Source organism: Neovison vison, chromosome 2, assembly GCF_020171115.1.
Source record: "Neovison vison isolate M4711 chromosome 2, ASM_NN_V1, whole genome shotgun sequence".
NCBI classification, from domain to species: domain Eukaryota; kingdom Metazoa; phylum Chordata; class Mammalia; order Carnivora; family Mustelidae; genus Neogale; species Neogale vison.
The window spans coordinates 83,857,800-83,873,523 of record NC_058092.1 but is presented as its reverse complement, the minus strand read 5'-3'; the positions used below and the strand labels follow the sequence as shown (position 1 = coordinate 83,873,523).

At 36.7% G+C, this 15,724-nt stretch overlaps 1 protein-coding gene across 1 annotated transcript in view; it reads left to right on the top strand.

Annotated features, from left to right (window-relative positions):
• Nucleotides 1-1,632: 1,632 nt before the first annotated feature.
• Nucleotides 1,633-15,724, top strand: part of DPYD (dihydropyrimidine dehydrogenase) — an 841,951-nt gene continuing 827,859 nt past the window's right edge. Inside the window, exon 1 of the mRNA XM_044238740.1 lies at nt 1,633-1,777. Within this exon, the coding sequence (XP_044094675.1) occupies nt 1,739-1,777 (39 nt within the window). The 5' untranslated portion in view covers nt 1,633-1,738. The remainder of the gene's footprint in view (nt 1,778-15,724) is intronic.

Below are 15,724 nucleotides of genomic sequence, written 5' to 3'. Positions count from 1 at the left end.
CCCTGCCTCTCTGCCTACTTGTGATCTCTCTGTGTCAAAATAAATAAATAAAATCTTTAAAAAAAAAAAAAAAAGAGGTCACTTAGGAGTCTGTGTTTTCTTCTGACTGCAGTGCAAACCACTGATAGATTTAAACAGTCCGTGTGTGTGTGTGTGTGTGTACAATACAAGTCAATTAATACTTTTAAAAACTCAGTCTTGAGTGGAGAAGGAAAAGACTAGAAGCTGGAATACCAATAGCTTGGGCCTTGGTGGATGTGTTGAAGATGGAGAGATGAACAAATATTCCTTAGGAGGCTGAACCTTAAGAGCTTGGGGTTGGATAAAATGTGGGAGAAAACATGATTCTAAGGCTTCTATAGTTTTTTTTTTTTTTTTTTTTTAGTAATACTATTTGATTTAAGAAAATGCACCCATTCTTTATCTAGTAAATTCCAGGTTCTGCAAGGTAATCTAATGGTTCATTTAAAGAAGTCTTCCCAAACCACTCAAGGTGGTGCGCACCCACACCCTAGCTATTCTGTCCCTTTCCTCTTTTATCTTCCAAGCAGGCAACACTGTTTCTTACTATTTTGCTTACTTGTTTACTCCGAGTATACTTTCCATGAGAGTGATGTATTTCCTGAAGACAGATTATATCCAGAGTATCTAAGGCGGTATTGGGTACACTGAAAATGTTCAATAAATATTTGTTGAATGAAATGATGAACAAACTAATGAAAGAATACGATATGAAGGAAATACCTAAATCCAAGGTTCTTGCAATTAGCCAAGAGGATTAAGAAGTCTGATAAAAGCCTCACTAGAAGTAAGCAGGTAGTGTTTGGGAGAAGAGGGTACGATTTATCTATCTCACCAGGAGAACTGAAGGAAGTCTGAAAACATATACTCAAAGATGAATATTTTTTTGGATTGAGAACGTCCCTAAACGAGAATCACTCCCCTCTCCACAGCAAGCTCTGCAACAAAACATAAAGCACTCTTCAAAAGAATAGCCCTTAGAAAGGATTGTCCTGCAAAAATACAACCTTGATTCTGTACCACCTACATCGCTTACTACTTGCCACTTCTGGCTGTAGAAATTTTGCTAGCCTCCCTCCCTCAGCCCCTCTGTAACCCTGCCCCCGCTCTCACGCCCCGGGCTTTGGCCACTCTCATTAGACCCACGCCCTTGCCTTCTCCTGCCTATTTGCTGGATGAATGGAGGAACGTTTGTTTACTACCTCATCCCTGATGAGTTCCAGAAGATACAGCGGCCCATAAGCCAATGTTTCTGCACCTCGCGGGGTTCGTGCGGAAGGAAAGAAAAGGAGCGATTTGTTACTTAGAGCACCAACTGCTTTTACCTTTCGTCCTGTGGGTCTCTCCCATCTGGCCCCCGCCTATCAAGCTCAGGCTTTAACAGTTTAGAGAGCATAGGTCAGTCCCGGGAGCACGCGCTCCCTCCTTCCCTTCCAGCCGCGGGTGGAAGAAAAACAAGCCTCCAGCTTGGGGGATGGGCCGGGCTCCTTTCCCCGTGGCTCCGCGGGGCAGTGCGGAGCGCCGAGAGGCGCGGGGCCGAGCCCGCAGCCCCGCCCCGGGGGTGGGGCCTCCCGACGCCCGCCCCGCCCCCTCGCCGCCGACCCTCTGCTTCCTATTTACTCTGTCGCTACGGCTGGCGGTCACTTCGCTCTCTGACTAGAGCCGGAGGACGCTAGGAGGGTCTGTCACTAGGAGACTTGAGGCTGTGAACACTGCCATGGCCCCCGTGCTTAGCAAGGACGCGGCGGACATCGAGGTACCCACTGCGCGCGGGGTCTCGTGGGGCGGGAGGGAGGCCCAGCTGGCGGGTGCGGGGGAGGGCGCCGGGGTCGCTCGGGAAAGAGGAGGAGACGCGGGAAACTTTGCCTTCGCGGGAGGTCTGCGGGGCGGGTGGCGGGGCAGGGAGCCAGAGCCCAGCGTGGGCTGCGGGGGAGAGAAGTGGAGGGGTCCCGCGACTGGAGGGGGTACCGTTTGGGTTGGGACCTGGGTTTACTTTGGAGGGGATTAAGGAAACCTGTCGTGTCCTGCCCGGAATGGCATGACTTAGAGGCACAAGAGTTCAGTGAGGCGGAGTCTGGAGGATAGGAGCTCCCATTTCCCTTCGACACTTACCTTTTCTCGCCTCCCACCCCTCACCCCCTGCTTGCGTTTCCTGGCACCTGTCTGCTGCCCCCACCTCAACAGATGAATCCTGAATAATGGCAAAGGTGGAGCATAGAAATAAAGGAGATCTGTGTGTCAGCTATTCTAGCAGTCCCCGCTGGCCAGTGTTGCTTATGAAATTATTTAACACAGGAACGGAACAAAGTATTGAGAACATGAAAAATGCAGTGCTGTCAGAAAAACAGAAACGAGCTGTATTTTTCTCTCTTTTCAACGTTTTTTGATTCCCTCTTGCACTGTTTTTGTAAAATGTCATCTTTCTTCCTGTGAATAAGGTCCTACCTGGAGTGACATGACCATTTCCTTTAAATTCAACCTAAGATCTTTATGTATGAAATGAGAAGGATTTAATTATAAACAGCGATTTTAGACATACTAATCCAGCTCAGCATTTGTGAGCTAAGATAAACTGCTTCTTATTTTTTTGTCATGTTATAAGCCTTTTTATTTTTGAGTCTCCCCTTGCTGATAAAATGTGTGTATGTGTATATGTGTATATTTTCTCTTTTTTTTCTAAATGACACAATTTTTCTCTAGTCAGTTCTTTTCAGTGGCTTAAGTAAAAGTTTAAAACCACCTGTTTGCAGAACAGCTGCTTTTGCCACATTTCCCTCTGTCATTGATTGAAGTAACTTTGTGTTCTCTTTGGGAGATAGTGAGTAGTAGTGTTTTCTCCCCACTGCATTCATTGGTTTGGGAAAAATCCATTTTAATAAAAAGTCAAATTACATTGTAGTGATCTGTTTGTTTAATTTATTTGTGGTTTCTTTGGTGGATAGTTTACTATTTCGAAAATATTGATGGATAAGATATATTTGACCCAATATTTATTTAGTGTGTTTAGGGTAGAAGATACTTGATTTATGTCATGGTCCTTTTTGGTCCTTACTTTGACTTAACCAAATCCTTTCCTTTCCTTTCTCTTTTCTTTTCTTTTTCTTTTTCTTTTCTTTTTTTTTTTTTTTAAACTAGCTAAATAGCAAACTTGACAGCATTCAGACAGTACTGATTTTAAAGAATAGAGTGTCAGAGGGCAGGTGGCTTTTGGCTTTTAGAATGGTGTGTAATTTGCTTAACTGATTTCTTTCTCTGTATTTCTCCTGCAGTTGTCTTTGAAATCAGTTCTTAACCAGATAACTCTAAGGAAAAGATGCCAGTAAAACATTAAATGAGTGGCTTAGTTTTGTATGTGTTTGAACCAAGACTGTTTAAAAAATCCAAACCTTCTCATTCACCTCAATCTTAATCTAATCTTAATCTAGAGGATTAATCTGTATGATATTACTTATAATCTAGAATGGTGGTATCTAAAGTTTTTCAGCTTTTATGTAGTTCATATATGCAACACATTTTAATCAGTAATATCTTTCATTATACATAGTACCTTCCTTTTCTCTCAAAGTAATACCCGTGACTCATGAGCTAGAGTACCATGAGAGAGCGTGAAATTAATCATTAAAATATAATGCAGTGAGGAAAAATACTTTAAGCCTAAAGGAACACAATCAAGCATAGAGGTCTCAGTTGATCCTATTGATTCACCAAAGTTCATTTTTGTTTGAAGAATCAGAATGAATTATGAAAGCTCAGTTTTCTATTAAATTTGAATGCATACATTGGATTTGCCTTCCTTGAATGAATTCATTAATACCATTGTCTAGAGATTGATCTGTGACCATTGCTCTAGTCTCAAGTACATAGAGTAATCTTAAAAAAAAAACAGTATGAAACAAAGTACATATTCACTTGATAAATGTGAAAGGAACAGAAGGTGATGTTGACAAGCTTCTATAATAGTGATTTAATTTTCCCCATAAGCTACCTACAAAATCTCAGGTTTCAGTGAAGCAGCCAAGAAATATCTTTGTTTCTGAGGAAAAAAGTTACTGAGATATACAAAGTTGCTTTGTGTGTTCACACCATAATTTCTAGCCTCAATTACATATTACATCAGGGCTTGAAGGATTGGGAACATGAAAAAAATCAGAACGTCACCAAATCCCAAAACTGGAATATTTCAGGCTGGAAGATAGGCGTAACAATGATGCATTAGTAAGTAAGTAATATATTAGACAATAAAACCTCACTCATGTACCCAAAAATTGTCATTGTAGTAATTGTAGAAGCTGCATGAGAAGCGAAGGTTTGGGGGTTGCTTGGGTGACTCAGTCGGTTAAGCATCTGCCTTTGGCTCAGGTCACGATCCTGGGGTCCTGGGATCTAGTCCTGCATCCAGGCTCCAGCAGGGCTCCCTGCTCAGCTGGGAGTCTGCTTCTCACACTCCCTCTGACCCTGCCCCTTGTCCTGCTCTCCTATGCACATGCCTGTTTTTTTCTCTCTCAAATGAATAGATAAAAAATCTTAAAAAAAAAAAAAATTAAGGTTTTTGCTTTTGTACTTGCTTTTTTGTTTGTTGGTTGGTTTGTTTTTTCTGTTCATTTTTTTCCCCTGACATATTGATGTGATTGAAACCACAGGATCTGGAGCGAAGTGTCTGGGGTTGAGGTCTAATTTAACTCTTTTTAGCTATGTGATTCTAGGCAAGTTATTTAGTTTCTCTGAGTCACATTTGTATAATCTGTTAAATAAAATCACAATAGAAAAGACAAAGAATGTCACAAATTGACATCTTGTTAGGAAAAAGGACAAATGTTAAACAAATAAGAATATGAAAAAATACCTTGGGAAAATTACTGACCATGAATAATTAGCATTCTAAAGTTCATTAATAGTAGCTATATACTTTAAAAGTCATTGTATTTTATGGAATTAGTTTTTGGATAAAGCTGAATTTTGTCTAGGTGATTTGAATAACAATTCTCCTTAGAAGGTTTCAAAGAATATTGATACCCAATGTTGATCACTTTCCTTGACTTCATCATTAGCTTCATAGTATTTCATTTAGTTTGAATTGATAACCAGTATAATATCAATATCTCCCCATTTAAAAGCAAGTAAGAATGATTCTGGAAGAATGGACTGTGTTCAACGTCTTGTTCCTCTCCACTGATGTGGATCATTGAGAATAGACTATGAAAGAATAGTTAAAGAAAAATGTATATAGCCACAGGAGGCCTTTAGTTTTTTAAATAACAGTAATTTTGGTAAATATTTACAGCCAAACTAAATTGCTACCTACCACTCTAATGCTTTCCCAATCACAAGTCAAGGTCCATTCCTTGAATTACCAGTTAGCGAGTATTAAAGGGTATAAACTCATTTCACATTTACCCTCAATCAAAAAAGGATTTCAGTCTGTTGTACAGAATCACAGTGCATTTCAAGTCAAATAGAAATAGTTTCTGAATTACTTATACTCTGGCTTCCATTTGAGAAGATAATTGAGAAGTTTTTGTTTATTAAGAAAATAAACTCATAAAATGGTGGATTTGTAAAATGGGAAAATAAAGGAAACAACTTGGAGAAAGTTCATTTTAAGGAGCATTTTCAAAAAAGGGAAGGTGTGGGTTAAGAATTAATTGGTAGAGAAGGAGCAAGGTATTTCAGAGTACCCTTTATCATAACTGCTTTTGTATCGGGGGGTAGGGAGGGTGGTGGATCCAAAGGAGAGAATAAAGATTCAACTTTGCAGAAGTTACAGTTATTTATTTAAAATTTTAATGTTTTTTATTCAGTGTATAAGTGACAGTTTTTTCTTGTCTCCTTTCTTTTATTGATTGGGCACCACTAATCTATGGGAATGCTATCTTGACTTGCTAAGGCTTTTAAATTTTTTTTAATTTAACTTTAAGCCTGTTTTATGAGTTTGAGTTGTTAAAAATTGCTTGTCCTCTGTTCTGTGGACCATATTTAAAGTATTTCTCTTTCTAAGGAATTTATCTTGGCAGTAAAAATGTGTCTCATTATGTGATTAGGGAAGTTACTTCATTCCAAATGATAGCTCCTTGCAGTTTTAAGGTACATTTACCTATGTAAGCATGGCCATATCTATATTTTAGTACATTAAAAAAAAATCTACCACATGCACACTGATTCAGTGACCAATTTTAGAAGTTTAATTAAAAACTGTGAGATTAATGACTAATGATTAATCTTTCACTAGGGAAATTTTTACATTGGATCTGCTTAATCTTAATCATAGCGGATACTCTTGTCCGATTGCTTAATTGTAAAAATGTGCTGGAATTCGGTAACCTTCTTTTTGACATTCTGGAAGAAAAATTCAGTTTTGGAAGGCTGAACATTTGCAGTAAGGAATTGATAAGAATGTGAAAGACATGTAGAATGATTTTTTTTTTTTTTTTTTAGATCTCTCCTGGGCACACAGAAAAAATACTGAGATAATTGGATAATCTTTGAGGAGTGTCTTCCATTAACTATTTGAATACAGCATTTTACCAAACAGGGAACAACTCAAGAACTAAAAAATAGACTTTTTTTTTTTTTTTAGATCTCTCCTGGGCACACAGAAAAAATACTGAGATAATTGGATAATCTTTGAGGAGTGTCTTCCATTAACTATTTGAATACAGCATTTTACCAAACAGGGAACAACTCAAGAACTAAAAAATAGACTTTCCAGTAAGGTAAACTTATCTGGCCACTGTGGGAGAATTTTTAATAAGCATACACTTAAGTTCTAAAATTAAAAACACTAAAATTAAAGATAACAAGACTGAAAAAGTTATAAAATAATCTGACAAAGAAAATCTGATACTTGTTATAATCCAGACTTCAGCGTGGTGATAGCGGATATTGAAAAATAGAATTGGTCATTTTTTGTGTTTTTTTTGTTTTTCTTTCTTAGATTTAGGTCTATAATGACAAATATGTGGTAGAAACCTTCAGTCCTTAAAACTGTAAGAAAAATTCTATGTCATTTATACCTTGCCTTAATTCAAAAATAATTAGTAAGGCATTCTAAGATTACAAATTTATCTGTAGTCAGAATTTTGATTTTCAAATGTGACATGTTTACCTTCTGAGTTTCATTTGCTCTTAATCCTCTATATCAAAACAGAAGATATTTTTTGGCCTCAAACATCAATAGTGTGGATGTTCACTGATATCCTGGAGCCAATTATACTACTGAGATAACTCTTAATAGGATTATATATTTCCTGTGGTTTATAATTATTACTTCTTCCATTGCTTGACATTAAAATGTTATGCTGGTTGAGGTGAACTCAATGTACTTTTATTTTAGAATGTTCACCACAGATATCTATTTATTGATATTAGGAAGTCAGTAATTTTGTATACAGTTATTTCTTTTGTATTTCAGAAAATCAAGCCCTAGTTCATGGTTTAAAAAGAAAGCATCATATTAAAACAGGCCCGGGTTCTAATGCTGGCTTCTTGGTTTTTGTTTGTTTGTTTGTTTTTGTGATTGTGGTCAAGTTCTTTCCTGGACTATCATTTCTTCCTCTGTCAATTGGATTTAAGCTTAATTACGTCATGCAATAGCTATAATGATTAATTAGTGTCCCCTATACAACCAGTGCCTCAGACAGCATGTGTTACATAACGTGTATGTTTTTTAAATGGCAGTACTTCTTTTAAATATCACTACTGCATGTATCATGTGTATTGTGTAAGCATCATTTGGCTGGAATTTTATTCAACTCCAGAAATTAAATAGTGGTATCAAAGTCTGTTAAAATATGTAAGGGAGGGGGCTAATGAAGATAAAAAGAATTATGATGAGAGCTCATTACAGATTCAGGAATGCCGCAGATATGTTTTATAAGAAAGTTCCTGAATTTTATTTGTCAATATTACCAATGAGGAGGGGGGGTTTCTGAAATTCAGATTAATTAAAAAGACCCACTTCATTTTCTATTTCTATTTAAAAAATATCTTTAATGCCCTCTGTATTGCTAACCTTCTAATGTAAATGGAGGAAGATTCAAAGGAAGTATGTGGCATAGGTTTTGTTTATACATGGGATTATCCACATCTAATACACTAGGGAATAAGATTCAAATCCAGGGCTGACCCCCCTGATCCTTACTATTTTACTGCAGTATACATATGGATTCGTTTTTTAGTGTTTTTCTGGGTTGTTTTTGAGACCATGTCAGGACCAGTCCATTGGTGAAAATTATTTCTTGGTATTCTCAACTATATTTAGAAGGGTTTAGTATTACCCTTTGTTGAAAAAGTATTTCTGCACAATTACTTAAAACAAAACAAAACAAAACAACTCAGATATCTCTTCATACAAACTGGATTAAACTTATAATTTCTCTAAGTATACTTGCTTGAAAGACGTCCCCCGCCCCAACTTCTAAGCATCCTTGCACATACTGTACGTTCGTGAAAACTTTTTCACTGCCTAGGAAGTAAACAGTTGGAGATCAACCTATTGTGCACCAGGAAATATAAAGTGTGCTTTTTCTGAAAGATGACTCAAATATTAAACTTTTTTTATACTAGGTTATGGTAATTTTATTTCTTTGAGAATTTCAGCTTGGTTGTATAATAGCATTCTTACTATCCTCTACCTCTATCATAATAATTAAAGAGACAATCTGTGTTCCTACCTCCCAGGTGCTTGGAAATTGATATTATGAGTGCTTATGAATGTCCCCTTGAGGCATTGCTGACTGGGCCACTTTGAAGAAAAATCTCTTCATCAATAATGAAGCCCTGAGGGCCACTTCTCAGGGGACCCACACAAAATTACATGTCAACTCCAGGCCTGATTTATACAGATGGTGCTCATGGATGGAGCCCTGACTGCACTTCCCCTCCTCCCATATCTTATTACCCACCACTCTGCTGATCCTCCCCACTTCCCCCACCCCTTACACTTCTCTCTCCAAACTTCATTCCCTAATTTTCAACTTGTTTTGCCCACCCACAACTGACTTGCCTAAGTAGATCTTTTATTTAATCTTTGTGAAATCCTTTGAATGATACTGAAAATCGACTATAGCAGCATGTTAAAAATTTAAAATGTTAGTATGTCTAATGTAAATGCCGTGTGAAAATCTTCAGCAAAGCAATAGAACAGAATCTGTATTCACTGTATGTTAATTAATGCAAGTATTCTAGGATAGGATAGGGGACAGGCCTGGAAATATGTTTGCTCTACGTGTTGGATCCCTTGCTCTCTGATGTTGTGGAAATCTTCAACCACTGTGAAGTTTGCTGACTTCTCAATGAGTTTGTAATTGATCAGTCTTTTAAGGTTGGTTTGTAATAAAATATGGCAGTGGTGAAATTGTTTGAAATGTGACCTGCTGAGTGATCCTGTTAAGGGAATGCAGACATGGTGTTGTCATAGCTACTCTATTTTACATGTTAGGTGGGATTAAGTATACCATCTGTACCTATTATATGGAATTGGTATACTTACCTGTTTTTTTTTTTTTTTTTACAATTCACCTATTTATTTTATTTTTTTTTTTTTACTTTTTAAATTTAATTTAATTTTATTTTTTTTATTTTTTTTCCAATTTATTTATTTTCAGAAAAACAGTATTCATTATTTTTTCACCACACCCAGTGCTCCATGCAAGCTGTGCCCTCTATAATACCCACCACCTGGTACCCCAACCTCCCCCCCCCCCCCGCCACTTCAAACCCCTCAGATTGTTTTTCAGAGTCCATAGTCTCTCATGGTTCATCTCCCCTTCCAATTTACCCAAAAGCACATACCCTCCCCAATGTCCATAACCCTACCCCCCTTCTCCCAACCCCCCTCCCCCCAGCAACCCACAGTTTGTTTCATGAGATTAAGAGTCACTTATCGTTTGTCTCCCTCCTTATCCCATCTTGTTTCATGGATTCTTCTCCTACCCACTTAAGCTCCCATGTTGCATCACTACTCCCTCATATCAGGGAGATCATATGATATTTGTCTTTCTCCGCTTGACTTATTTCGCTAAGCATGATACGCTCTAGTTCCATCCATGTTGTCGCAAATGGCAAGATTTCGTTTCTTTTGATGGCTGCATAGTATTCCATTGTGTATATATACCACCTCTTCTTGATCCATTCATCTGTTGATGGACATCTAGGTTCTTTCCATAGTTTGGCTATTGTGGACATTGCTGCTATAAACATTCGGGTGCACGTGCCCCTTTGGATCACTACGTTTGTATCTTTAGGGTAAATACCCAGTAGTGCAATTGCTGGGTCATAGGGCAGTTCTATTTTCAACATTTTGAGGAACCTCCATGCTGTTTTCCAGAGTGGTTGCACCAGCTTGCATTCCCACCAACAGTGTAGGAGGGTTCCCCTTTCTCCGCATCCTCGCCAGCATCTGTCATTTCCTGACTTGTTGATTTTAGCCATTCTGACTGGTGTGAGGTGATATCTCATTGTGGTTTTGATTTGTATTTCCCTGATGCCGAGTGATATGGAGCACTTTTTCATGTGTCTGTTGGCCATCTGGATGTCTTCTTTGCAGAAACGTCTGTTCATGTCCTCTGCCCATTTCTTGATTGGATTATTTGTTCTTTGGGTGTTGAGTTTGTTAAGTTCTTTATAGATTTTGGACACTAGTCCTTTATCTGATATGTTGTTTGCAAATATCTTCTCCCATTACTTACCTGTTTTTTAAACTTTCTTCCTGCTTGCCTTCTTTTTCTTTTCCGATCAAACGAATGATTTTTTTTTTTTTTTAGATCTCTCCTGGGCACACAGAAAAAGTCCAATCCTTTTACATACGATGGAGTTCTGTGAGGTGATCTGTAATTCATAAATTCATATTTTGTATCTCTTGGATGATTTTGTCTTTAACTAGAAATTATGATCAGAGATTCTAAAAAGGAGTTAGGAATCTTTTAGTGCTTCTCCAGTGTGTTTGTAGATTGATAACTGTCAGTGAAAGCCAGAGTATTAAATCCTTGGGTTTCTAGCCCGTAGGGGATTCAGGTTACCTTTCTCTGACTCCTTGTATCACAGTGACCTCAAAGCTTTGGGGACTTTCAGATATTCCTACATGACAAATATTGGGGAGTACTGGAGTAGAATGCTTAAAATTCTCATGCTTCAAAGAAAGCTATTCAGTTCTTCTCACAGATCCCTAGGGTTAAATAAACTATGGCAGCTTTCATAACAAGATGCTTTTGGGGGGGAAGGTTAACTTTTATACATTTTTTTTTCATTCTTCTGATTTAATTTTTAAAGTTGTTTTTCATGATCATTACAGGAAAAAAAATGCCAAAAGTGAAAAGTAGACCCCAAATGTACATAGTCACACCACCCAAAACAGCCTTGCTAAATAATTTAGTGTTTTTCTTTCCTATGCATAAGGAATAGTTTTTTCCTATTTTCCCTAAACTAAAGAACTATTTTTCCTAAACAGTTTTTATCAGATTGAGTTTTATATTTGCTTCCTTCTCCAATCAGAACTATTTCCCCTGATTCATACTACTTTTAAAATAGTTTTAAATAGCACCGTGATATTCCATGGCGTGAAGATACCAAAACTTATGCAGAACTCTCCTTTATGATCAGAAATTTACTTTGTTTTAGTTGTTTATAATAATGCTTCAGTATTTCTTTTCTTAAGACATTTTGCTTAAAATACATTGGAAAGGGTTGGCTTCATTGATATATAGTGCATAGTGCATTTCAGTTTGCCTTTTCCATCTACCTACATGATGCAAATGAACTAAAGTGTTTTTTTAAAAAAGTGTTTTGGAAAGGACAAAAGGGTCTATTATTGGGTGCAAAGACAGGACAAAATGCATTTGGAACCAATTACTCATTTGCTGCATCCCCCCATCACTTTCAAGGTTACAGAACACACAGGCTTCTAACTACACTTTCCTTTGATGTGGGTGTGACTTCATTTGGACTCAGTGCTTATTTGATGCTTCATTCTAGATTATGGCTTGACTGCCTGACTTTTCCATATTTTCTTCTTCCGAGGAGAACAGGAAGAGTAAAGCTGGGTTTCAGGTTGTTATTTTAAGTGGATAAATCTCAGGTTTTTATCTTCAGTGAATAAATATAACAACAACTGCAAATGTTCCAGTGTGTGAACAAAATAGAAGCTTTTATATTGTACCTGCCACCCTGTGCCCCTCCCTCTCCTTAAGCCACTCTAGCAGACCAGATTTTCGAAGTATTCTTTTACCCTAGGCCTTTGTATTAGACATATAATGTGGGGTGTGTGTGTGTGTGTGTGTCCATGCACGATTTTTCTTTTTCTTTTCTTTATGTACTCAAGAAGAGAAAGAAAGTGGTGACTGGCTTAATTTGGATTTGTTTGGTTAATTTGAAAATGTTTTCCACATTTTAAAATAATTTGGGTTTTCTTTTTTAAAAATTTTACTTTAATAGGATTTTAGTGTAAGAATAAAATTAAAGAAAAATAAAATAAATACAAATAAGAAAAATATAACCATCTCTGAATAAAGTGACTTTAGAGGGAACACACTTCAACTAATAAAAGCCATGTATGAAAAATCCTCAGTTAGCATCACAGTCAGTGGTGAAGAATTGAAAGCTTTCCTTTAAAATGAGGAACACGTCAGAGATGACTCTCTCTTACCACTTTTATTGAAGTCCTACCTGCAGCAACCAGATGGAAAAAAAGAAAAGGTACCAAATTGGTAAGTAAGAAGTAAAACTGTTATTATATGCAGATGACATGATACTAAATATAGAAAGCCCAGAAAACTCTTAGAATAAATTCATCTAGTGAAGGTGCAGGATACAAAATTAATACACTGAAATCTGTTATGTTTCAATATACTAATAATGAAGTAGCAGAAGGAGAAATTAAGGAAACAATCCCATAAAAAAATTAAATTTAACCAAGGAGATGAATGATCTACATTCTGAAAGCTATAAGACACTGATGAAGGAAATTGAAGATGGCACAAATAAGTAGACCATGTTCATGGTTTGGAAGAATTAATATTGTTAAGATGTTTATATTACCCAAAGCAATCTACAGATTCAGTATAATCTCTATCAAGATACCAGTAATATTTTTCACAGAACTTGAACAAATAATCATAAAATTTGTATGGAACCACAAAATGTCCTGAAGCAATTTTGAGAAAAAAGAAAAATAAAGCTGGAGGTATCACAATTCTAGGTTTCAAGCTATACTACATAGCTATAATAATCAAAGCAGTTTGACATAAAAATAGACACATAGATCAAACAAAGAGAATAGAGAGCCCAGAAGTAAACCCCATTTATATGTTCAATTAATCTATGACAAAAAGAGGCAAGAATACAAAATGGGGATAAGATAGTCTCTCCAATAAATGGTGATGATAAAACTGGACTCAATATGTAGAAGAATGAAACTGGACCACTTTCCATCACCATACAGAAAAATAAACTCAAAATGGGTTATAGATCTAAATACAGGACCTGAAACCCTAAAATTCTTTTTTTTTTTTTTTGTAAAGATTTTATGTATTTGAGAGAGCATGAGAGAGAGTGAAAGAGAGAGAGCGAGTGAACTTGAGTCAGGATAACGGCAGAGAGAGAGGCAGAAGCAACTTCTCTGCTGAAAGGGAGCTTGACACAGGGTCTTGATCCCAGGACCTTGGGATCATGACCTGGAAGGCAGATGCCTGAGCCACCCAGGCAATCCCTAAAACCATAAAATTCTTAAAAGAAAACATAGGCAGTAATCACTTGGGCATTGGCCTTAGCAATATTTTTCTGGATCTGTCTTTTCAATAAAGGGAAATAAAAGTAAAAATAAGCAATTGGGGGCTACATTAAACTAAAAAAAAGCTTTTGCACAGCAAAGGAAACCATTAACAAGATGAGAAAACAAACTACTGATCAGAAGAAGATATTTGCAAATGTTATATTCAATAAGAGGTTAATATCCAGAATATATAAAGAACTCATATAACTGAAAACCAAAAATATAAATAATCAAATTAAAAATGGGCAGGTGCGCCTGGATAGCTTATTGAGTTGAGCATCCAACTCTTGATTTTAGCTCAGGTCATGATCTTGGGGTTCTGGGATTGAGCCTCAGGTCAGAGTCTGTGCTTAGGAGGGAGTCTGTTTGAAGATTCCCTCTGCTCCTACCTCTGCTTACACATGTACGCATGTGTGTGTGTGTCTCTCTCTCTAAGGTAAATAAATCTTCAATAAAAATAAAAATGGGCAGAGGACCTAAATATTCATTTCCCCAGAGAAGACATACAGATGGCCAACAGTTAGATGAAAAGATACTCAGTATTACTAATCATCAGGAAAATGCAAGTCAAAACTACATTGAGCTATCAGAAAAACTTGAATAACTCACATCAGTCAGAGTATCTAGTGTCAAAAAGACAAAAAATAAGTATTGGTGAGAATGTGGAGAAAAGGGAACCCATATGTGCTGTTGGTGGTAAATTGGTGCAGCCTCAAAAAATTAAAAATTGAAATCTTGTGTGGTTCAGTAAGTCCACTTTGAGAATTTATCCAAAGAAAATGAAAACACTAACATGAAAGTATATATGCATCCCTATGTTCACTGCAGCATTAATTATAATAGCCAAAACATAGAAGCAATCTAAGTGTCTATCAACAGTTGAATGGATCAAGAATACTACTTAGCTGTACAAAATAATTAAATCTTGCCATTTGCAGCAACATGGATAGACTTAGTGGGCATTATGCTAAGTGAATAAGTCAGACTGAAAAAGACAAATACCATTTGACTTCACTTATATGTGGATTCAAGAAGACAAGACAAATGAACAAAAACCAGAAATAGACCCATAAATAGAGCAAACTAGTGGCTGAGGGGGCCCGGAGAATAGGGGATAGGCACAATAGGCGAAGGAGATTAAGAGGTACAAACTTCCAATTATAAAATCAATTAGTCATAAGGAGGAAAAAGTACAGACTAGGGAATATAGTCACTAATATTGTAATAACCTTGTATGGTGACAAATGGTAAATACACTCATGGTGAGCATTTCGTAATGTACATAACTGTTGAATCACTATGCTGTACATCTGAAACTCATGATACTGTAAGTCAGTTAAACTTCAATAATAAATGAAGTACACATATGTACAAAAGAAAAGTAGAAATAAAACAGATTTTAAGAAAATTAGATGCTAATTAATTATAAAATCACAACAAAATCAATACTCCTTTGGAAACATATAAACCACTAAAATTAACTTCAGGTAAATTCAGAATTAGCAATGGACTAGTAGGCTTGTTCTATTACAGTATTTATTATAATATAATATGTAATGGAACATTACTATTTATTGTATTTAAAATGGACTTGTAGCCCAGATTGGTTAAGAATGTATACTCTGGAATTAAAGTGTTAATGTTCATTGTATCCTAGTGTGCCACATTTTCGTTTTTGACATTGGCAAGTAACTTAACTTTCCGTGTTTTAATTTCCTCATCTGTCCAGTGGAGACAGTGATAGTACCTCTATCATCGGATAGTTGTATGGTTGAAGGAAATACTACATATTCATCATTTTTAATAGTGTCAACATAGAGCAAATACACAGTTAACATTAAATATTAAAATACTGATGTTGCTGGGTGAACTGGCGAGACCCCTAGCCCTGAGGCCTTGATCCAGTCTATCCCAAAGATGTCCCTGAATGCTCTCTATCTC